Genomic DNA, 24,991 nt, shown 5'->3' with positions numbered 1-24,991 from the left:
GAATTGCATCCGGAGGGTAAGGGTTACGCCTTCTACTCAGCGGTCCATGGCACCAGAACGAGAATAGATTATCTTTTCATGGGGCACCAGAACATGAGCCAAGTGGAGTCCTGCATCATCCGCCCGGTTAGCTGGTCGGACCACGACATGGTCTGGGCAGATATTAGTGTATTGGGTCTGAAACCCAGAGAATCCCTGTGGAAATGCAATGACTTCCTGCTAAGGGATGTGGTTTTTAAGGAGGAGATGGAGAAGACGATCAATGAATATTTTGAACTCAATAACACGGGTGAAGTCAACATAGAGACAGTCTGGGAGGCAGCAAAGGTGACCTGGAGGGGTGTTCTGATTAGAGAGGGGGCTTCCAAAAAAAGGACCAGAACTCTCCTGGCTCATAGGCTACGAGTGGAGATAATAGCATTGGAGGGATCTGAAGGGAAGAGGGATGAGGAGAGGGAAAGGGACTTGGGGGGATGCAAGAGAGAAAAGGCAAGAGCTGAGAGCATTGGAGATGGGGAAAATTGTAGCGGGCCTCCAACACCTGCGCCAAAGGTATTATGAGAAAGGGGATAAGGCCGACGACATGCTGGCGGCCAAACTCTGGGGCCAACGGAGAGATAGATGGGTGTCAAGGATGTCATGGAGGGATGAGGGGACAAAAACGGATCCCGAGGGAATAGTGGAGGAATTCGCGGGGTTCTATGAGACTATCTACGGGAGGGAAGGAGAAGTGGAGGCGGAGGCACTGGGAGCATACCTCGGTGGAGTAACATTACCTGTGATGGACCCCCCAGAGGCATCAACTTTAGACACCCCAATAACGAGCGAGGAGGTACTCAAGGCAATATCGGGTCTTAAACTGGGCAGGGACCCCGGGGAGGACGGATTTACCGCAGGCTTCTATAAGGCCTACTAGCGGGGTTTCTGACGGGCCTATTCACAAATATCATGAGGACCGGGAGGGCGCCCGTCTTTTGGCAAAGCACTGATAACAGTGATCCCGAAGGATGGCAAAGATCCAACAGACTGCCGGTCATATAGACCAATCTCCCTCCTGAATGTGGACGCTAAACTGTTCACCAGGATCATAGCCACAAGACTAGACAGCCATATGCCGGTACTCATCCACTCCGACCAGGTGAGCTTCATACAGGGGAGACAGGGGGCGGACACCCTCCGAAAGACCCTGCATCTGATGAAGGAAGCGGCACCGAAGGGAGACAACCGTGTTTTGGTGGCCATCGACGCCGAAAAGGCGTTCGACAGGGTGGACTAGGAGTTTCTACATGGAGACCTTGTCAAACTGGGCTTTGGCGAGGGAATCGGGCGAGCCATTAAGGCCTTATACACAGACCCCTCGGCTAGAGTCACGGTGAATGGTCGCCTTTCATGACCATTCAGCCTTCAAAGGGGGACGAGGCAAGGCTGCCCCCTCTCCCCACTCCTGTTCGCCATGACCATGGAAATACCCGCAGAGTACATCAGATGTGCCCAGATGGTCCGCGGTATTGCTGTTGGAGGCTGGACCTTCAAGCTCGGCCTCTATGCAGATGACATACTGCTCCACCTGAGGGAACCTACTAGCTCGGTCCCGGCGGCCGTTCGGGTTATTGAACGGTTCGGCCAATTCTCAGGCTTCAGGATGAACATAGGGAAGTCAATGATCTTCCCCTTTGCCCCAGACGCAGACAGGGACCTCACGGAGCTGTCCCCCCCCCCCCCCCCCCTGGGGTTCCAAATTCGCACCGAAGGGATTAAATACCTGGGGATCAACATTGTCCAGCCCCACGAAGATCTAAGCCAGGCAAATTACCCCCCGCTGTTTGACAACTTATTTAAATATATGGAGATATGGAGATATGGAGACATGGGGTAAGGGGCAAATCTCGTGGATGGGAAGGATAAACGCTGTAAAGATGAACCTTCTCCCCAGGGTCATGTACGTTTTCCAGATGCTCCCTTTGGAAGCCCCAGACGCACTTCTTAAAGAAGCCAAAAAATGTATAAAGAGATTCGGCCTCCCAGACTTACGAATTTACCACAGGGCAGCCCAGCTCAGAACCCTGGCCCCCCACCTCAGAGAGGACCCCAACAAACAATGGGTCTTTCTCAAACTCCCTCCTGAGCCCGGTCGCAGTGGGTGAGTGGTTATGGGTCCCGATGAAAAAGCTGCCAAGGAGAATCAGGGATCACCCAATACTAGTAACAATGTGGAAGGCGTTGAGGGTAAGGGACAAGGTGAGAAGGTGACCACTTGGCCCTCCCCCATGAGTCGCATCTGGTCCACACCAATTTTAGAGGCAATCCCAGGCCATGAACACTATCAGCCCTGGTTTGACGCGGGCCTATGCAGAGTTGGTCAGTTGGTCAGGGAGGAGTCCTTTATAAGCATCCAGGAGCTTGAAGAATCCTTGGGAATAAGTAGGCTCTCCCCACTCCTCTACCTGAGACTCAAGGGAATCCTAATGAAACCAGAACTAAAGCCCAAATTACAAAGAAAACTCACCTCAGTTGAAAAAATCTTAGATACCCATGTAGAAATGAGGTCTCATCTCACTTCTTTACTCTGCCCTTTCAACCCCCCGGGAGGAAACCACCAAAAGCCTCAGGGGCAAATGGGAAAGAGACTTGGGTTGTAGGATAGGAGACGGTCTCTGGGGGCGACTCTGTAGTAGATCATTTAAGACCTCGATCTCCTGCCAATACAAAATCCATGCTGTCAAACTCCTGCACATATGGCAGTATGACCCGATCACACTTTCTAGGATGTTCCCAGACGTAATCCCCCATTTGCTGGCACGGGTGTGGGGAAAGGGCAAACTATTGGCACATGTGGTGGACATGCGGGAAGGTCCAAACTTACTGGGCCGAAGTCCTTAGCTGGCTGAAAGAGGCGGGAGAAGGTGTGCTCCCGCTGGACCCGATATTGATACTGTTTGGCCTGCAGCATAAGGATGACCACTGGGAAAAATTACCGGATCTCTCTTGCACTCCCTACTGTTGGCAGCCAGAGTGGCCCGCGCTCCCCTCGAAGAAAGAATGGGTGTTGATTGCCAAAGACATATTCCTAATGGAAAGTCTCACTGCGGCTTTACATGGTTCAAGTACCCAAATAGAGACAGACTGGCTGCAATTTCAAGAGGTGTTTGGCAATACATAGGCCACGTCTTGAGACCCTCAAGCGTCCTTGGCCCGGCCCAAAAACAAGCCCCGACATGGAACGAATGGCTTTGGAACCTGGAAAGCCGGTCGACCACTGGCGGAGAAAACCCGGATTGACGCTGGCCTATGCCGCATCATTTCTATAAGTAGACAGCAACGCTCAAGATACTGAGTGGGGTGGGTGGGAGGTGGTGGCGGGGGGGACAAACGCCAGGGAACAATGGCTTATAGTTTGATTTGTTGAGGGCGATTGCCCAAATCCTGTAATTTGCGTACCTATGCTGTTGTTTTCCAAAAATCTATCACATTGAATTTAAAAAAAAAAAAAAAAGCTCTGTGAGAAGTTCTGTTACTGTGGACAAGGGTAGCATTTGTAGCCTGTGTTGGGTAAGAATTGGTGCAGTCACACAGATTGTAGCATGATGTTTACTGTTACTGCTGGGAAAGGCCTATCTAGACTTCATTGGAGGATTTCGTTATCCTTGCATTTTCTGAGAAACCTTTCTAACCTTTTTATTTCCCTTAACCCTTCCTTTCTGCAACTCGGAGTTTACAAAATTATTGGTGTGATCTATAAATGCAAATACTATCGCTGTGATTGAAGTCACCTCAGGGTGTCGAAGTGTATGAAGCATATCCAAAGATTATCCGCTTGCTTTACTAATTCTGAGAGGCACAGCAAGTCAGGGATGGTGCACAAGAGGAGTTTGTCTCGGGGTTAGTTGGCCCCACTAACCCAAGGGGAGAAGTTGTTCTGTCCAGAGCGTCTCCGGTGGTGGAAAATGAGGTCCGCACAGCAGCAGGGTTTCACCGGGCAATTCAAGGTCCAGGAGGCTGCAGCAGGTTTCTCTTCTCAGTTTCTTCTGATGTTTCTTCAAGTGGTCAACTCTGCTTGTAGTCCCAAAACCCTTGCCTTTTTAAGCAGGTTTTTCCCATTCATACACAGCCTAGGCTGTTATTGCACATCAAGGTGAAAGGACAGCCAGCCAATCGGGACTAGTTTCATTCAGGCATTCCCAGAGACAAAGGACAGTGGAGTTTCGGGTGACTCCCTCCCTCCCTCCTGTTCTTCCAGACGCACCGGATCCAGGGGCGGGCTTCAGAGCTGATGCCCGCCAAAGGCAGAACAATCAAAGGGCTGAAACCTGTCTCAATGCACAGAGTAAAACCCAAGAAAGGCCTCACAAACAGTAAATGGGGGCGGGGGAGCCATTTTAACAAAATGGTCACCCATGGGTGCTGTACTGCAGCTGAGGGTTCAGTCTGTGGTAGAAAAGCACAATGGTAGGAAAAAGTAAACCACTGCCACCAGTCATTTAAATTAGTGAGGGTAACAAAAAATGTTACTTGAGAAAGTAGGATAAAGGGGCTACGGAGTAACCCGGCCAGCACTCCACCTAAGATGGTGTGTGCTGGACCTACAGAGACAAAAGGTAAGTAAAGTCAATTTCACTTTACTATTCTTGTGAACTGTAGTTCACCTAAGAAAATTTATTTAAATCTTATGAGAAATCCAAAGGATGTCTCTGTCACACTGCACTGAAGTTGCTGTGTGTCACCATACAAAAACATATGCTTATGGAGTTTGTCAGACTCCAAAAACAGTGAAAACACAAAATCGAAATAGGGTACAAAATACATGCGAAAGTGAGAAAAAGGTCCCACTCACTATGGAGTTAAAATTAAAAAGTCTGAAGTCCAGCAAAAGATCTGGGCGTCTCCAAGGTGGGAGGATTTTCGTACAGAAATTAAAATTCTCCCTAACAGCCTGTTGCAAGCACTGCTTGCAGAACATAAGCTCTTAATTTGAATGAGTTTCTCTTTGGAGTGGCGTATTCAGTGGAATCATCATCATTCTCACTCTCCTAACACTTCTTGCGGTATTCAGGCATTGTTTCTAAAAATAGTTTCGAATGGCAAGTTTTGACAAAAATGCATCGAAAAAACGAAAAAATGCTTTTTGTTAGGTAAATTTTTTTTTTTTTTTTACTAATATGGGTGTTAAGGGGTAAAAAAAAAACAGGGACTCGGGGCAGACATCCCCTACCCCTCACCCCCATTAAACATTTTTTTTAATACATTTATTTGATGCATTTGTTGTTGAAACTTTGCCATTTGAAACTATGGCTGTCGAAACAATTACTATAAACCCTTCTTGCCCCCCAGTGACCTTATGCTTTCGAGATCTCTTTGTAACCCGCCAGTTGAGTTGTAGCTGGGGACTTCTCTTTCAGCCATGCATTGAATAACATTTTGTTGGCTAATAACCATTATTGAAACTGCAAGTTAATGTCATTTTAAGTGTTTTAGTGGAAATGTTACCCTATTTTTAAGTTTGGTATATTCTGTATGGATTAACTTTAAGGGACTGAATCTTGGCGTTTGCGACATTTATTCTTGTGGGTTGAGTTGCATGTGCAATGAGGTCTGTCAGTCCATCTAAGATGTTTATAGTCTGTTCTTTCATTTTTTAGATTCTAAATGGCTTCTAGGAAGTCGGCAACAGATTTCCAAGGTGAGTTTTTTGTGCTGTTAAGTGTACAGCAGACTTTATTGAAATCATCTTTGTGAAAGTAAAAAAGCAGTGCATTTGTTTTTGTTTGGTTTTGATTGGGCGTTAAAGAACAAATCGTTGGAGCTTGAATTAATTACATTGAATGACAGGAAAAATACTTAATTGTAAGCTGGAATGAAATGCTTTATTAACTTGTGTGGGAAGTTGCAGGGAATGGAACGTTACTTAGTGGGCGACAACACCCTTGTTTTGTTTTATTATGTGGTTGGGGAGGGGAGAAAGATTTGTTCAAATAACGCTGGCCTATGGGGAGGTTGTGTGAGTGAAGGGCCGTAGGGGTTGTAACTCCTTCCACCTTGTGTGTCTTGAAAGGGGTCTTGTTTAACTGTAAACGGTTATCTGCCATTTATCCATCAGCTGCCTCTATTATACTAATTGATGCACTCATCCGTGAATTGTTGGCTGTTTTCAATGTTAACTTACAGCACATTAAAGCACTGCATGTTTGGGCTGTGGCTTAATTCCTCTAATCAAGGGCACATAATCCTTCTCTTTTAATGTACTGATTTGGTTTTAAAAATGTTATTTCCATGTTTTTTTTTCTTCAAATAAAAACATGGGGATAACGTATTTGGGTGCTTGAAATTTAGCTAAGTTGCAATTTGGATCTAAAATTATTTCAAATAGGTCCATGTGGCAATACAATCACTGTCAAATATGTATTGTGTGTGTGTGCTTTATCCAAGTTTCTTATTTATGTACATCTATGCATATTTCTGTATGTTCTATTAATGATCATCTCTACAGATGTCCACTTGTACTCCTTGTGTTTCGGTATGGTCCCATACACCGCAATGAATCACTTAGTTGGTGTATCATTGAATATTGTGACCTTTTTTGTAAGTCACCCAGACATGGGTTTGCTCCACCTGCTGATATGTTCTCCTTCGGTTAGAGCGTGGAAGGCTCCGGCCCAGGTGACATAACCTGTCTTTTTCAGGCAGCTTGGACTTGCCAGCAGCTTAGTGCACAAGTGCTAGAGGTAATACCTCTGCATTTGATGTTTTTACTAAAACTAACTGCGCTGAGCTGTAACTTTATTCTGTAGTTTTGCCATAGACTAAAGTATGCTGTAGCACATCCAGTCGCACACACACTCCACTGATTATTTTGCTGTACTAGTCTTTGGTCCTACACTAGGTCTACGTTTATTCCAGTCACTCTTATGTTCCCTTGGGAGTGTAAAGAAACATCCTAAGGGAACACCAGTCCTTTGACAATTCATTGATCTAATACAGTTCTGTTGCTATAATGCCTAGCCGCTTCTTTTCTCACCTACCAGCAAGTTCTTCTCCCTGCCCTTGATTTAGGCTACGTCGAGCACGGATATTGATATGATAAAAGTAATTTATAACGTGTCTGTACACAAGTGTTTCTAGGCGTGCCAAGACAAGGAATGACAAAACAACGATCTTACTAGGCCTTGTGTCATTCAGATCGCACAAGTGCAGGGGGAGAGGGAAAAGTGCCAGGAGTGGGGGGGGGTGCAAACTAACTCATAAGTGCTCCCAGGAGATGGCTCATAAGTGCAGAGAGTGTGGGGACTTTGGGTTACAGATACTATCCCTTAAGTGTCTGGGAGGCCCAAAGGCATTGCAAGGGCAACTGGTCGTGCAGGAGCCTGATCCCGTAAATTCAGTGGGTGGCCAGGTAACCAGTATACGCAGCAGACGGGGACATCAACAAGGGAGAGGGAGAGACAAAGCAGAAGCAAAAAGGAAGGTCTTCAGTTGCTTCTGGAACCTTATATGGTCCTGCTCCAGTTTCAGAGAGGCAGGGAGGCTGTTCCAGAGGGAGGGCCCAGTCAAGGACAGAGAACTACCCCCCCATTCGCTGCCTGGAGAAGCACCTGACCCTCAGAGTTGGAGGTGGTTGAGAGGTTGGCTCAGTAAGGAAGAAAAAGTTGGATGTAGTGTGGTCCCCAACACCAGAAAGCCTTGTGGACGATGCAGAGGGTCTTGAACTTGATCCTCGCAGTGACATGGAGCCGGTAGAGAGATTTCAGGGCTTTAGAGATACGGACCCTGGGCTTGAAGCCAAGGACAGGTCTCACAGTCCTGTTCTGGATGAGCTGTAAAGAGCTAAGTGTAGAGGCAGCCAGATTTAGAAAGAGGCTGTTGCAGTAGTCCAGGCTAGAGAGGACCAGGGCTCTGGAGAACGTGAGCTTCTGTGGGAAAGTGAACCAAGGAAAAATACCTCTGAAGAAGTGCAGCTGATAGTGTGACTTCTTAGAGATAGAGATGTGAGGAGAGTCGTCGTCGAAGAAGACACCAAGGTTCTAAGCCTCACAGGAAGGTGCAGGTAGAGGGCCCCGTGTGAGTGGCCAGAGTGAGAGGGGGAAGGCGGGAGCAGGTGTTCCAATGAGGAGGATCTTAGTTTTATTGGCAATAAGGTAAATATCGTTGGAGGCACTCCATTCCTGAATTGCGGACAGTCAGTCGGGTATGAGGGAAGGAGCAGAAGAGGCTGAGGGGAGCCTGAAGGAGAGCTGTGTGGTATCCGTCGTAACACTAAGTTAGAACAGAAGGCAGAGATGAGGTGGGCCAGAGGTGCCAGGTAGTGGTTAAGGAGGCAAGGAGAGAGGTTGGACCCCCGGGGTGGGGTTTGGTGGGAGACTAGAAAGAGGGAAAAAGATGTTAGTGGTGAAATGAGATGTCGGATCCGTGCTAAGGGCCTGGGAAGGGACTGGAGAGGTAGAGACTGCAGCAGGATTGGCCAGATCCTTGCAGATTTTGAAATGTTCGACTGAGTTGTTAGAGGCTGCCGAGACGCGGCCTTGGATGTAGGCTCTCTTCTTAGAAAGGACAGAGTCTGTATTGCCTTTGGAGTAGGCGGCAGGCCAGATTGTCAGAGGATGCGCTTGATGCCCTCCACTTCCTCTCAGCCCACCTACACTTGGCTTAAGGGTGGTGAGGTCAGAAACGTACCAACAGTTGCACATGGATGCAGGCTTCAACGGATCCTCATGATGGGGGCAAGTCAATTAAGAGTGTTGGTGATTGAATTATCCTGCAAGAACTCCTGTTAAAGTGCACTATTTCCACCCCGGCTGCGCTCCGGGGGTAGCGGATGCAGTAGAGAACCAGTGCCCGCAACCCCGAAGAAAATCAGAGTAGGAGACGCGAGAGCCTCCCCGAAGTCGGCAGACAGATGAGGCGCGGCCGTTGAGGTCCTGACACAGCGTGCGCGGGGAACCCTCCTTGAGAAGGCACACAGAGACAACCCGACTCCAAGAACCAGCGCCCTACAAATACAGCTGGAGACCCACGGCGATCTCCCCCGTCGACCCGACATTGGCAGTGGGCGAATCCTCAAGGCGCTAGTCCTGGCCCGTCGGCGAGGTGAGCGCGTGAGGCTCCGCGGCTCGAAGGCCCGCACAACTGACTACCTGCGGCTCTGGCCTACGCTGCCTGTCTTTTCACCCCTCCCCCAATCAGCAGGGCACCGGGGTCGAGCCGCAGCAGGACAAGGAGAACCGGGGACTAGGCTCCCCCGTGGACCAGAGATATGCTGCCAACGAACTATATTAAGGCGCAGCCAGCACACGGACGCACGACGGGCCCCTGCGCTGCTTGGGCACACCCGCTTGGCATACGCTAGCCCTTTTCCAAACCCTACATCCACCCCTTGGGTGAACACTTGAAGCAGCTGTACCCACACGGCACGGGCTGATCAACCGCGACATGGGGAAGGAAAAGACCAAGCGACAAACACTGCAAAGCAAAATGGACCTCTACACCGTGGAGGCCCCTCTACGACGTGGACCTCAGCCCCTAGAAGATGAAGGGGCTGACAACGAGCCTCAGGGCCCCCCAATTTCCTTGACGGACCTCATGAGAGCGATTGGGGAATCGAGGACATCACTGGAACTTAAAATAGGTGGCATATCCACCGAGATGTCCCTTATACGCCAAGACCTCCACAATTTATCGGCCAGGGTTGGTGAGGCGGAACAGAGAGTGTTGGACACAGAAGACACGATAAACCGCTTGGAGCAACAATTTGCCACGATCACCCAAGAAATTGCCTAACTGGAATACCATGCTGAGGACAGCGAAGGGAGAGCGTGGCGCAATAACCTCAGGATCCTCGGATACCGGAGAAGGAGAAAGGCCCCAGCGCTGAACTGTTCCTGGAGGATTGGCTAACTCATGTCTTTGCCCCCCAAAAAACTATCCAAATTCTTCTCCATAGAAAGGGCACACAGAGTCCCCACCGGCCCACCTACCCTGGGCGCCCCGCCTAGAACGATAATCGCACGCCTGCTGAACTACCGTGATCGAGATGCGATCCTACAAATGGCAAGGGCCTCCGGCCCGATTACATACAACGGCTATAGGGTCGGGTTCTACCCCGACTACACCAAGGAAGTCCAAAAGGCCCGCCAATCTTTTGACTCGGTCAAGAACAAACTTCAGTCGCTTTCTATCAAATATGGTTTATTTTTCCCGGCATCGCTCAGAGTCCACTATGAGGGCACCACTCATCTATTTTACACTCCCAAAGAAGCATGGGACTGGCTGGAAACCCAAGTTCTCACGGATTCCAGAACGAGGAGCACACCACCGGGCCCACCCACACAGAGGCCCCTGCCCGAGCGGCTCTCGCCCCCTCGATCTCCGGCCAATTCAGACAACAACATGACGGGGACCCCCACGGAAAAGGGATAAGGCCCACGCAGTGGGGGGGGAATAATCTGCAACGTATTAACATGGAAGCGCTCACCTAGCGGCCACCGCTCCTAATGCGGCGCAGGCGTTATCGCAGTCAGGGTTATCCCGAGGAAGTTTACCAAGTTATAAGTTTAATGTTTGGGCGACAGGTTCTCCCAGTTGTGGGGTGGGGGGGAGTACAGGGTGGGGGGCGTTTTGGGGACCTAAGGAACCATGGGACAAGAAGGCTTGAAGCCGACAAACATAGGCAAGGAAAGCAAACGCTGTCTTTGGCCAGGACCGAGGACGCCGTTATCAGCCAGTCACCAGGCACCTCAATGCGAGGCAACCCTCGGATGTCTCCCTTGGAAGGAAACCGCCATATGTCCCCAGAAAAAGCGCAATTGCCACTGATCCTTCCAGATGTCCCAACAAGAAGACTTGCGCAGATAGATTGAATTCCAACAAGGTAACCATACTGTCCTGGAATGTCAATGGCCTCGGATCCAGCATAAAGCGAAGATTGGTGCTCCAGTACCTAAACCGACACTCGCCAGACATTGCCCTCCTAAATGAAACGCACTTGATAGGCACAAACGCCAACTTTTTCAAAAGATCCAATTATTCGCATACCTACCATGCCGGATTCACGAAAGGTGCCAGGGGCACGATGATACTCGTTCACAAACGAGTTCCCCTCCAGGTAAGGAAGATCAGGACCGACCCCCGAGGCCGATATGTACTGTTGCTAGCTGATATCTGGGGCGAGAAATGGGGCCTGGCAGCAATCTATGCCCCTCCACGCTGGTGAAAGAACTACTCTCCGAACTACAGAGCTTGCTCCTGGAAGAAGAGGCTGATACTTGGGTGATTGGGGGGGACTTTAATGAAGTAATGGACACCACAGTCGATAGATCCTATAGAAGACCTGGAACCCTCCACACCGCTCGCCGCGTTCGCCAAGGCCTTGGGACTGACGGACACATGGTGTTCGCTTCATAACAACGAGGCTGGCTTTTCCTTCTATTCGGGCGTCCACAAATCGTTCTCCAGGATCGATTATGCCTTTATCCCCCGCAACATAAATCACATGCTTCTCGACGCTGAATTCCTTGCAAGAGGAATTTCGGACCACTCTCCGCTCCTCCTAACCATGAAAAATTCCTGCCGCCACCCAGACCGTAACTGGCGCCTAAACGCATACCATCTCCGCCTCCCTGAAATCGCTGAGGAGCTTGAAAAAAAGACAACGGAATATTTCGAACTCAATGAAGGCTCCGTGGACTGCCCGATCTCGATCTGGGAGGCGTGCAAGATGGTCCTCCGGGGGGAAGCTATCTCAGCGGTTTCCCCCTATCAACAACGTCTAGTCCAGAAGGTCAGAGAAGCAGAAGCACAAGTCCTGGAGTGTGAACGGCAAGTCTTAGTACACGGCACCCAAGAAGCAAAGGAGGCGATGCTCACGGCGCAATTTGCCCTTAGCAACCTATCCCTAGATAATGCACGAACTGACCACCAATTAGTCCGAAGCCAAATATATGAACGGGGCGAAAAAGCTAACTAGACTCTGGCCTGGTTAGAGAGACGCGAACAAAGCAGGGGACATGTATGGGCCATTAGATCTCCAGATGGAACACTGCTGACAGAAGACTCTGACATTGTCGAGGCATTCGCCGACTACTACAAAAATCTCTACACCCCACCCACTGAGAACCTGCCAGTTGAACCCTCACGCTATCTCGACCGAATCGAGATTCGATACTCCCACAGCACCAATCAGATCTCCTGAATGCTGACATCACCGACACCGAGGTACAAGAGGCACTGGCACAGCTCCAGTCCGGTAAAACTCCGGGCCCCAGCGGGTTCCCAACGGAAACGTGGAAATGCCTCGATGGCACACTATCTACCCACATGCACCGCATGTTCCTACGCAGCAGAGAGATAGGAGCACTCCCACCCCCCCCCCCCCCCCCCCCAGACCTCAGGAAGGCATGCATAGTAGTCATACACAAGCCTGGAAAACCCCCGGAGGAATGTGCCTCCTACCGCCTGATATCCCTGATCAACGGCGAGGCCAAGGTCCTCGCCAGAACACTTGCCAATAGACTACTGCAGGTGATTGAGACCCTCGTCCACCCGGATCAATGTGGATTCATGCCCAATAAATCAACTCGAATGAACTTACGTAGAGTCCAATTGCCGCTGAGCAGAGCGAAAGAAATACCAGCCCCACTCTCCCTCCTGGCGATGGACTTTGAAAAGGCGTTTGACTCTGTGGGGTGGGAAGCTCTGTGGGCGATCATGGCTAGGATGAACCTGGGGCAGACATTTATATCATGGGTAAAACTTCTTTATGCATCCCTGGAGGCCACAGTGAGGGTGAATGGCAGGTCTTCCAAATCATTTCCCTTGGGTAGGGGCACGAGGCAGGGGTGCCCGCTATCCCCACTCCTCTTCCTCCTGGCCATTGAACCGCTAGCAATTGAGCTTAGAGCCAATACCAACTGGACCGGTTTCGTTTGGCCAGAAGGGGGAGAGGACCGCCTTTCGCTCTATGCGGATGACCTTCTCATATACCTCAGTAACCCGTGCATCTCATGCCCGGCTGTCTCCCCCATTCTCAGGGATTATCAGAATTTTGCGGGCCTAAAGGTTAATGATGCCAAAACCATCTTATTCCCGATTCAGGGGGGCGAGTCTGCGATCCCGGAGACCTGCCCATACCATGTCTCTGTTAAGGAAAATAAATACCTAGGTATACGGCTTGACCCGACGCTCGGAGTATCCCCGACTTAATCTACAACCAGTAATTGAGCGGTTCACCAGAGACACCCCCCATTGGCAATCGTTTCCCCTACCGCTAATGGGTAGAGCCGTGCTATTCAAAATGATGACCCTTCCCAGGCTGTTGTATGTCCTTCAGAACGCCCCATTCCTCATCCCCCGAGAAACCTTCGCACTTATTGACAAGTACCTATGCACACTGCTATGGGGCGGGAAACAATCCCGGATCGCCCTTGATACGCTCCAGAGACCAGTATGGGAGGGAGGCATCGGTTTACCCTGCATACGCTCCCATTACCTGGCTACACGGATAGGAGTGGTAAACGACTGGATGCACTCAGACCCCACATTGCCACACATCCGTATCGAACTGGAGATCATGGCCCCGTTAACACTGCTGCAAATCCTGTACGCCACCCATGACCAACTCCCGGCGCTGCCCAAAATGATCCCCCATATACGTCGCGCCTGGCGAGACGCACACAAACTAATCGGCTGGAAAAGACAGCCAACGCTATCACAACCCATATGGCACAATGCGCTCCTCCCGGAAATAGTGAGAATGGGCTCCTTTGGTCACTGGCATGCAAAAGGAATACACACACTAGCACAGGTGATACAAGGGGGTCGCCTCCTGGGCTTTGAGACCATCCGAGAACAATTCGACCTGGCACCCATTGACCGGTTTCGGCACGCGCAACTAGCCCACGCTATAAGCACTGAATTCCCTGACACGACAATCATCGAGACCAATATCCTCCCGCAACGCATCTCCTCGAAGGTCACCTCCACTCTTTACCAGGCCTTTAACTCCTTCGGGGCTACACAGCTAGACGGGCTCAAAGCAAAGTGGGAAAGGGGCGTAAGTCACCTTGAACCTGAAGATTGGGTTGATGCATTAATGTCTCTTAGAGAAATTGGTATAGACTCAAGCTTAGGCTAATACAGTTGAGAATCCTCCATCGCTCATACCACTCACGTGCTGTAATGGCCAGATGGGGTGGACTAGAAGACGAGACTTGCGTTCGATTCAAAAATGAACCTGCTACCTTCTACCATATGATATGGGACTGTTGGGTGTTACAGGCCTTCTGGGAGGATTGTATTAGTGAATCTCTGCTGCCCTGGCGACACCAATCTCCAGGGATCCCAAAATGGTACTCTTAGGCATCTGGGGTGAAGTAGACCTGTCAAAATATGAGAAAATGTTTCTGGCAATTGCGTTGGGGGCAGGCAAAAGACATTGCAGCTAATTGGGGATCTGCCGAACCACTGTGCCTGAACCGCTGGAGTAACGAGCTGGACAGGTGCACAGCTTCTGAGCGCCGGATTTATAATGCACGGGGCTGCCCCCGTAAATTTGAAAAAATATGGGGTAAATGGCTAGATGCTCACTGAGATCCGCTGGTGGGGATAGACCAATATCACTGTTAGCATTGGTTACCTGCCTTGTTTTGTTGTTGTCTTACGGTTCTTGGCCTTATGGGCCTCTTCTAACTGTTATTAATGCTATGCTGCCTTTATCCTATGGATGCCGATGATCCATGTTTGTTTTTCTATGTTTTGTTGTTCAAACTCAATAAACAGTCATAAAAAAGGAGGTGGTGGTGGAGGTGGAGGAGGTGGAGGAGATACTGGGGTCGGCTTTACTTGAGTGGCAGAGAGCGACAGGTGACAGTAGAGAAGAAAGTGGTCAGTCAAAGAGAGCGGAGTGGTGAGCGGGTTCAAGTGGGGGAGGGTCTCACAAGATAACATCCATGGTGTGCCTTAGAGCCCAGAGGCGGGGCTAGCAGCATCCAAGTGGATGTTAAAGTCTCAGAGGAGAAGTTGAGAGGTAGAGGCAAGGAGGGTGGAGGAGAGGTCAGCCCACTCGGAGCGGAAGAGGGCGACCTGTAGATGGTGATTACAGTGAGAGTGGCAGGGAGAGATGGAGAGCCCACAGACCAAGCATTTAAAGTAGGAGCAAGCCTGCGTAGGAATGACAGGAGCAGTGATCCACTCTGGGAAGATCAGGGCTACACCCCCTCCAGGATGGTTGGTTCTGGGTTCAGAGAGGATCTTGTAGCCATCAGGGAGGAGAGCGTCAAAACTCGTAACAGAGCAGGCTGTGAACCAAACTCGGTGAGACAGAGTACATCCAAATCAAGCTCTTCGAGGAGACTGCAGATGTCCGAGGAGTGTTTGACAGCGGAGCAAGAGTTGAGAGTAGCGACGTGGAGCAGATTGCCATCGTTGCAAGACTTCCATGGAGAAATACAGGCATGAGATACGCCCTGTGGAAGTGCTAGAGGTTCCTGATGTGGGAAAATACTTATTTGTATTCCCGCCTGTGTTCAGAAAATAACTTGAAGGCAAAAAAACACTGGAACAGAATTGTATCTTCTCAGAGGCACAGGTCTTTATTATAGCTTCAGCTATCTTCACATGGCCGAACAATCTTCCATGTGAAACACCCGCCCCTCTCATTTATCTATCTGTGTCTGCCTTCCCCCATTCAAAAGGAGAGCATGTATGCATTTTAAAGCTAGTGTAGTCTTTCAAACGGTTTTTGATCCTGGCTAAATCTGCACTTCGACAAGGTCTTTGACTTACTCTCTGGAAGCTGCTCCTTAGCTATAGAACATGTTAAAACAGCTCACAATCGATCCTTTTCTTACATAGTTCTCTTAAACACCTACTTAATCTGCCACGTCTATAGCGGACATTTCCCTAATCACTTTTTCTTGCATAATAAAATATTTTTAGTTGATTCTAAAGTTGCCTGTGATCTGTGACAGGAAGGTATTGGAGACATGAATTACTATACTAAACAAGGATAGTGCTACGTAACATTCCAGTAATGACCTACTCGCCTAATCTCAAAAACATTTAGTTTTACCAGTACTGCAGGCACAACCCCTTTGCACGTCCTTTTTCTCTTCTTCTTTGCACAAAGCCTCTCTGGGATGAAATAGCCATTCATGTGGTTTTGGCATAACTTATTGTGGAGCAAGTGAAACAGCAAAGCAGCATTCCATCAGGACAGATCTTATGGAGCCAAAATGCTCCTTGGAGTGTCTAATAGTCTTCAATGGTGGCCTTGCCCAGTTGGTAGCTGTTACTTACAGGAAGGAATTCCTTTCTCCATTTACAGACCCGCTTTCTGGATATTGTGATTCCTTTGAATCATTGCTGTTCTTCAAAAGACACATTTTGGATCCAATGTTTCAACAGAAGGCGTACCTTTTTGGTACCGGACAGATCAGGCAATGGTGTGGGTAGCAGGATGAAGCTTGCTTAAACCATAAAAGCGTGGATCCAAAACTAGCAGCCACAATATTTTTGCTATCGTCTGAATGGTGAGCAGTCCCAGCGATGCCCTTTTTTTTTTTCAACTGTGCTACAGTCCTGATCATCACAAACACCCATTCACCAGCCTGAATGCAGTCTCCTGTCCCCTTCTGATGGTGTTTTAGAACCTGTTTGCAGAGAATAGACAAGTGTTGAGCTAACTCTTACAGTAGCTGATTAACAGCAGATAAAATGCATGTTTTGGTAGCTGGGCGTCCCATGACTACCTCATGAAGAGAGCATTCAATACCTGAAAGCCAGCATTTAACAATGTATACATTGCTGTTGCTCTATATAGTATAAGGCAGGCCAAATCAGGGCAAATACTCCTTTATGTATTAACACTTTAATGGCTGACGGTTACAACTCAACACTCATTATAGATGACTGTTATACTTATGGTACATCGACGTTATAGGCAATCCATTGATTGCAGGAGAGTCATTGCATGGCGTCGGGTGTTATTGTGCTGCAGTCTGTCCCCTTTCAGCTGGTGGACAGATATCTACGGATAGGTTCCCATATGTCCTTTGGCCTAAATGTGGCCGACACACCTTTCACATAACTTTCTTCACATTCATGCATTGCTATCAAGTCCTTGAGCCAGGCTTGGATTGTTGGGGGTTCTTTTGCTTTCCAGTTTTTTAGTATATTCCGTTTAGCGACTGCTCCTCCTATGTATTTATAACAATGCTCACTGCAGTACTGTTCTATGTGGCAAATGCTTCTGGTTATTTGCTAAACATACATACTACCTACTACTACCAACATATTTCTCTTTGACAGGGAGGCAACTTTAATAGACTCTGGCTGTAATGCTTCAAAGGAAATTCAGCTAGCTAAATGTCTTTTTTTCTTTTGGGTTTCCACACTCTCACTCTGCTTTTCATGCACAAACAACATAAATCGGTAGTGCCTAAAAACTGGTGTATTAGATAAAACGGATATTAAAATATCAAAACTTGAAGATTCCCAGATGGCCGCCGTGGAGACGAGTCGCGACTAAGCCGCGCTCGTCCCGGGCCGCCGAAAAACAGCACATATCGAAGCTAATCCGGAGAGCCAGAGAGCAGATATTCCCCCCCGGAGTTACCCACAGACCCGAGGCACCGGGTGCACTGCGGTGGAGCGCCGGGAGAGCAGGGTACGCCGCTCCGCGGCGACCGCCCCTCCCCCGTCGATTCCCGCCTCAGACCCAGAGGCTCCCCGGTGCGGAGCGGGAGCGAGAACTACTGCCCCCCCCCATACACCCTCCCCCCCCACCACCACCTCCACCACCACCACCACCACCACCACCCCCACCACCCCCCCCCCCAGGGGGGGACCGGCTCGCTTACAGCAGCGACCGGGGTCATCCCGGTCCCCAGCCCCGCCTACATTGAGGGCCCGCCGTACCGGCCCCCCTGCTGCGGAGATCCAGAGGCGGTCGCGGCACCGGACCATCCAACGACGGGGAGAGCGTCGCGGGGTGCGGCGGTGAAAAGACGGGACCCAAATCACAAACAAAGTAAGAGAACACCCCCGGCACCCCCTCCCCCATATGCCGCCAGAAAGAAGCGCTCCCAAATGAAAGGTGGGCTGAGCCAAAGGTGGTGGAGCAAGGGATACGTCTTTGAAGGCGGCAACAAGACGCCCAACGGTGCACAATAAGAAGGGCAACGGACACAAATACAGAGAGATGGGAGGGTCCGGCGGGGGGACCGGTCTGGTGGGTGCTCCCCTACAGAGCCCTAGACAAGAAAATCCGACCGGGAAAAGGAAATAATCCCCACTAACAGACTACACCAAGCAGACCCCACAGGAGACCCAAGAGGACAGCCCCGCGGGCGCTAGGGGGGGGCAAAGCACAAAGCTCAAGAGGGAAACACAGCGGCCCCTGTGAACTCCAGGACACAACCATACCATGTCAAGAGCAAAAAACAAAAACACTGTAGCCCAACAGATCCCACAACCCACGAGGCAAGAAGCAAACATCCTTCAACTGTGGTCCACGGACGCTGCGCAAATAGCCAAAGGGAAGCCACAGGACAACCAACAGGTTGAGGGAATGGCACAGGCGAACCCCCATCATTCACCCTCTAAGGAGGACATGCGAACATGGTTCCACGAACTCCAGGAAAATTTCATGTCCACAGTACAGGAAGAGTTCACGAAGATGAAAAATGACATGAAACAGGCGGTCCAAGACCAACGGGTCGATGTGGCGAAACTGGAGGAAAGAACCGACACATTGGAAAGAACAGTCCAAGGGATTGATGAAGAAACGCAGCAGGCTAGCGAAACCCAGGAGCGTCTGGTGAGACTCACCCATAACCTCGAGATACAGTGTGAGGATTTGGAGAATCGTTCCAGACGCTCCAACATTCGCATCAAAAATATGGCGGAAACAGTACTGGACAGAGATTTGATGTCGGCAGTTAAGGAGGTGTTTAGAGACATCCTGGATGCAGCAGAGCCGGATACAATCGGAGTCGACAGAGCCCACCGGGTCGGCCCTAAATGATCGGGAGCACCTGGGGAGAGGTCAAGGGACGTTCTGGTGGCGCTTTCTTCCTACCCGCAAAAAGAACAAATCCTGAGGAAAGCCAGAGAAATGGTCACATAAGAATTAATGGTCAGGAAATTCAATTGTACCAAGATCTGGCACTAAATACACCGCAAAAGAGAAGAGCGATGGCCCCACTAGTCAAGGCCCTACGGGCGAAAGAAATCCGATACAAATGGACATTCCCTTTCGGGCTGACGTTTACATGGGAAGGGCAACTACTGCCGAGGCGGAGCCCCGGCGGCGGAGAGATGGGGGCGGACACTCACCCCCCCCCCCCTCCCACCCTTCCTCATTGCAATGAAGGAGAGCAACCACTTGGGAAGAGGGCCTCAGCATAATGGGCCTTCAGGGAGATACGGAGGAAGGGGATCAAACAGCAGCCAGCGGAGAACAAAGGAGAAGACCGAAAGGATGGGAAAAGATCAAGCAAAAAAGGCCGGCCCTGGGAAGAGAAGGCCGTAGGAAGCAAATATGAAAGGAGGATAAGTCACAGAGAGAGATGAGGTCAACCGTGCGACATCGTGCTGGCTCCGGTGAGGGGGCGGGAGAGAACACAAACAGCCGCGCTAGAACCGGAGCAGGCGGTCCGGGATGGATCATCCGGCTTGGAATCGGGTAAGATAAGACAGTAATGTGGGGTTTAGGATCCCCCATGCACATCTCCCCCGAGAGGAAGGAGGGCAGGGAGCTTCGGGCGCATAGCCCAGGCATCAGTAGGAACCCTCGCCCTACTCGGGGGCAACAAGTTTGGTTCTGTTATTGTTACCAGTTGGGGGGGGGGGGTCAGAGGGCTGGTAAGGAGGGACCGGGACCACAGTCAGAGGGCAGCACCGAAGGAAGGGATCGCACGTACTTTGAACTTGTGCCTTATTAAATGGGAAAGATACGCATAGTGACCTGTAACATAAGGGGGATGAACCATCCAACAAAAAGGGTGAAACTGGAGAAATTGCTTAAAAGGGAAGGGGTGGACCTCCTCCTCCAAGAAACGCATATCAGGAAAAAAGACAAACTAAAGGCACGGGTAAGGGGATATACAATATGGGCCGAGGCGAATGCCACGGAAAAAAGGGCGGGGGTCCTCATTGCAATGAAGACCGGAAGGGACGCCATTTTGGAGGACTCCATCACAGATAAGGAGGGAAGGTATGCGTTTGTCAATGCGGTGCTGGAGGGACAGAGGATCACCCTTGCGTCAGTATATGCGCCCAATGTGGGACAGGACGGCTTTCTAAGAGACACCCTGGACAAACTAGAATCCTTCGCAAGGGGGGAGGTGATCTTGGGTGGAGATCTGAATATAGCTTGGGACCCACAGAGGGACAGAAGTGCCGGAGGGACATATAGCCATGGGGCACCTTCAAAACGGCTCAAGCAACAAATGGACCAGCTGGCCCTGGGCGATGTATGGAGGGAACTCAGGGGGGACCAAAGTGGGTTCACATACTTCTCGCATGTGCACAGCTCTATGTCACAAATTGACTACTTGTGGGCTTCTGTTTGCCTCATGGGCAAAATCCAGGAGGTAGAAAAGGGGACAATTGCACTCTCGGACCACGCACCCTTGTGGCTCGACTTGAAGCTACAGGGGAAAACTAGAGGCTTGTGGAGGTGGAGATTGCCGGAAGACATAATCCAGGACACGGTAATGGGGGAGACCATAAGGGAAACGATAGAAGAATACTTCACCGAAAATGACACAGGGGAAGTATCAATCTCCACAGTCTGGGAGGCGTTTAAAGCAGTGATCCGAGGAAAACTAATGGCACTGAAAATAACGAGGGAAAAACAGAGGTATGTGTGGGAAAAAGAATTGGAAAGATCAATATCGGAGCTGCAAGGGAAAATACTGACACAACCCACAAGGGAACTTAGGAGGACTCTCAAACACACTCAGGGCCAACTAGAGATGCTACGCACAAAGGGAGCAGAAAGGAGCCTCCTGTACCTAAGACAAAGATATTACATAAAAGCAAACAGGCTACTAGCGAGACAACTCCGCGCCAAACAGAAAGACATAACAATTAAAAACATCACAGACACAAAAGGGGAACACCTGACACGTACACAAGACATAGGGGAAGTCTTCAGAGAATACTACCAGAAACTGTATAACACGGACCACCCGGAACCAGACGCACAAGACACATATCTGGCATCCCTCACATTCCAGCAAATCACAACGGCAGACAGGCAAGCCTTAGAAGATCCCATAAGGGAAGATGAGGTTAGAAAAGCAATAAATGAACTCCCAAAGAATAAAGCCCCAGGCCCGGACGGCTTCACTGCCCCATTTTATAAAAAATACGCGGATCAGCTAACCCCGGTTCTAACCAGACTCTTAAACTCCTTCAAAGAATGCGGCAATGTGACCCCCACAATGAACGAAGCAAAGGTCCTGGTTTTTCAGAAACCAGGGAAGGACCCATCATGCCCAGCTTCATATAGACCAATCTCACTGATTAACATTGATGCCAAAATATATACGAAGATATTAGCAGCTAGGCTGTCCCCGCTTCTCCCAAAGTTAATTCATTTAGATCAATCAGGCTTCATCCCAGGAAGACAAACACATGACAACCTTAGAAGGATCATCCACCTAGTGGAAAAGATAGGAGTAAAGCAAACCCCAGCAATTCTCTTGGCACTTGATGCCGAAAAAGCATTCGACCGAGTTGAATGGTCCATGTTATTTAAGACACTACAATGTATGGGATTTGGGGAACACTTTACTGCTAGAATCAGAGCGAACTACAACACCCCAACCTGCAGAGTGGCCATCAATGGGGAGGTAACCGAAAGGGTAAACATTTCTCGAGGAACAAAACAGGGGTGTCCACTATCTCCACTATTATACGCCATTTTCTTAGAGCCCCTACTGATGAAAATCAGGGAAGCCACGCAAATTAAGGGGATAGAGATGGCAGGCATGCAACATAAGGTAACCGCATATGCGGACGATTTGCTGCTGGTACTAGAAGAGCTGGACCGCACGCTGGCTGCAGCAGTGGGAGAGCTAGAAATTTTCGGGGCCATCTCGGGGCTAAAAATCAATAGAAACAAGTCAGAAATACTAATACTAGCAGGTGACGGGGAAGAGATTAAAAGAGAAGCAAGGGCACTCAACCTCAAAATAGCAGAAGGGGGGTATTAAATATCTAGGAATCACACTTAGACATAAGGTGGAACAGCTATACTGCAAAAACTACCCGCAGCTACTGTCTAGCGTTCGAAGTGACATAGGTAAATGGAATCCCCTGCTGATCTCATGGTGGGGTAGGATTCAGGCGGTAAAGATGACCATTCTCCCAAGGCTCCTTTACTACTTCCAAGCCCTACCGGTAGGGATTCCCCGCTCATTTTTCAGATCACTCCTGAGGGTGATCTCGACCTTTGTGTGGAAGGGGAAAACTCCAAGACTGTCCAGGGCTGTCTTAACATCGACAACAAGGGAGGGAGGGATGGCGCTTCCCCATTTTCAAAAATATTACCAAGCGGCCCAACTAAGGGTGCTTCGGGAGTGGCTGGGAGAAGACCCACAACAACTATGGGCAGCTCAAGATAGGGCGGTGGCTAGAACCCCACTAGTGGAACTACTCTGGAAACAGAAACAGCACAGACATCCCAACATAGGGATCAGCGAAATACTGAGCACGACCATGGAGGCTTGGGACACCCAAACACGAAAAGGCGCAATGTCCACCACACTAGGCCCATTCACCCCCATATGGAGGAACCCGCAATTCCCGCCAGGGATGGAGCAGGGTACATCTGACAATTGGGAGGAGGCGGGCATAACGAAAATTGGGGAAATGTTTTACAAAAAAGAAATTAGACCATACGAATCATGCCTCACACTCCCAAATAGAACCACATGGAACAGATACAGGTATGAACAACTTAAGCACTGGTTAAAATCCCCCGAAATCGCGAAGGCGGCAACGAGAACCCTAACCCCATTTGAGAATTACATAACATCCAACTCAGGGGCAAAGAAATGGATCTCGACACTATACACCTTTATAAATAAGCAAGATGAAGAGATCAAATGGTCATACATGAGCAAATGGGACAGAACGCTGGGAATGGAACTAACGAGAAACCAGTGGGAGGACATATGGGCCCTGATCCCCAAATTGACAAGATCGGTACAGATGAGAGAAATGTGGACTAAAATAGTGACTCGGTGGCACTACACGCCAGAGAGACTGCACACCATGTTCCCAAATACGTCTAACCTCTGTTGGAGGGAATGCGGAGAGTTGGGGACGTGGAAACACATCTGGTGGGCCTGTAAAGGAATAGTGCCGTTCTGGGAAGAAGTTAAGGGAGAAATGGACAAAATGTTCCCAGATGTGGAGCAAATAAGTGACGGCGTATGGATGTGCGGAATGAGAGACGACACTACAAAAAGAAACACGAAAGCACAACGGAGAAGCTTTGTGGGACTCCTCATAGCGGCTTGGACAACAATAGCACAGAATTGGAAAAAGAGGGAAACACCGCTAGTATTTACATGGCTTCAAAAAGTCTGGGCACAGTTAGCAATGGAAAAAGTTACCCACACAATCCAAGGCACAAAGGACAGGTTCGTCAAAGAATGGGGTAGTGTCATGGAACACCTACAGTCGGACTTTATGGAACAATGGTGCCCCCACAATATTAAGGTTACGGACGTTTTCAACACCTAGAATAATCCCTCCGAATTAAATATCATGTGTTCCCGGGGGTGGGGGGGAGGGGGAGTTTGGGGTGAAATGTTGGTACAAAGTTGGCTGTACGCTGTTCACTAAAAATAATAAAGATATGTTTATAAAAATATCAAAACTTTCTTGCAGTGCAGCATTCCATGGCCCAATGACATGATAAAATTCCTGGCATCCATGAAACCCACCACCTGCGCCGAAAACATACTCCCGGCTAACATCATCCTAGACCATCCGGACATCTTTGCACCAGCCTTAACCAAACTGATAAACGCATCTTTCCGTGATCAAATCATGCCTAAAAGCATAAAAAGGGTAACAGTCACCCCTCTTGTTAGAAAGCCTAATCTAGACCAAAGGGACCCAAACAACCTAAGGTCCATAACCAACTGCAACTTTATACTTAGAATCATGGACAAGATTACCACCACACAGCTCCAAGAACACGTAGAAATCTCAGAACTCCTCCACCACCAACAGTCTGGTTTTCGACCAGCGCATAGTACAGAAACAGCTATGCTGGATCTACAGACTAAGATGCTCGACATCATTGATCAGGGGAAAGCCAGCTTGCTCGTACTCTTGGATCTGAGCGCTGCCTTCGACTTATTAGATCACAATCTACTCAAGACAGCTCTAAAAAAAACTGCAAACTGCTCAGACGAAGCAATAAGCTGGATCATGTCTTTCCTACAAAACGGAACATCTAGAGTTCATTGGGGAAGCCTATTCTCAATAGAAAAAGAAATCACCTGTGGAGTTCCACAGGGTGCCAGAATGTCCCCACTCCTGTTTAACCTATACCTCAGATTTCTCTGTATAGTCCTTGATAACATCAACACGTTCTTTACCAATTACGCTGACGACACTCAGCTGGTAATTGAACTAAGTGGAGACCATCAAAAGGACAACGAAAAACTAAGCCTGGTTTACAAAGCGGTAGAGCAATGGATGGACCAAAATTGGATGTGCCTAAATGGCAACAAAACAGAGCTCACTCAAATTAAGGTCCTAAACAAGGTGAAAACCCTTTGGATGATGCAAGAAGCATCTCTGGGATCAGATGCCCAAACCCTTTACATAAAAAAAAAGTGCTCATACCACTTCCGCTTAATAAAGGGCATAAGACCCTACCTATCTGAGGAAAACAGTGCCCACGGTCGCAAGAGCTAACGTCCTATATCGCCTTGACTATGGCAATTCCCTTATACTAGGCTCTAACAAAAACTGC

At 49.3% G+C, this 24,991-nt stretch overlaps 1 protein-coding gene across 4 annotated transcripts in view; it reads left to right on the top strand.

Annotated features, from left to right (window-relative positions):
- The window catches only part of UBAP1 (ubiquitin associated protein 1), a 391,833-nt gene that overhangs the window by 104,241 nt on the left and 262,601 nt on the right, over positions 1-24,991 (top strand). For all 4 annotated transcript variants that reach the window (XM_069626846.1, XM_069626847.1, XM_069626845.1 and 1 more), the window contains exon 3: positions 5,637-5,677. In XM_069626846.1, coding sequence (XP_069482947.1) covers positions 5,644-5,677 — 34 coding nt within the window. In that variant the 5' untranslated portion in view covers positions 5,637-5,643. The remainder of the gene's footprint in view (positions 1-5,636; positions 5,678-24,991) is intronic.

This window comes from Ambystoma mexicanum, chromosome 6p (assembly GCF_040938575.1).
Source record: "Ambystoma mexicanum isolate Mex_15411 chromosome 6p, UKY_AmexF1_1, whole genome shotgun sequence".
In the NCBI taxonomy this organism is placed as follows: Eukaryota; Metazoa; Chordata; class Amphibia; order Caudata; family Ambystomatidae; genus Ambystoma; species Ambystoma mexicanum.
Note: the sequence above shows the minus strand (reverse complement) of the source record. Positions and strands in the feature narration are given on the sequence as shown.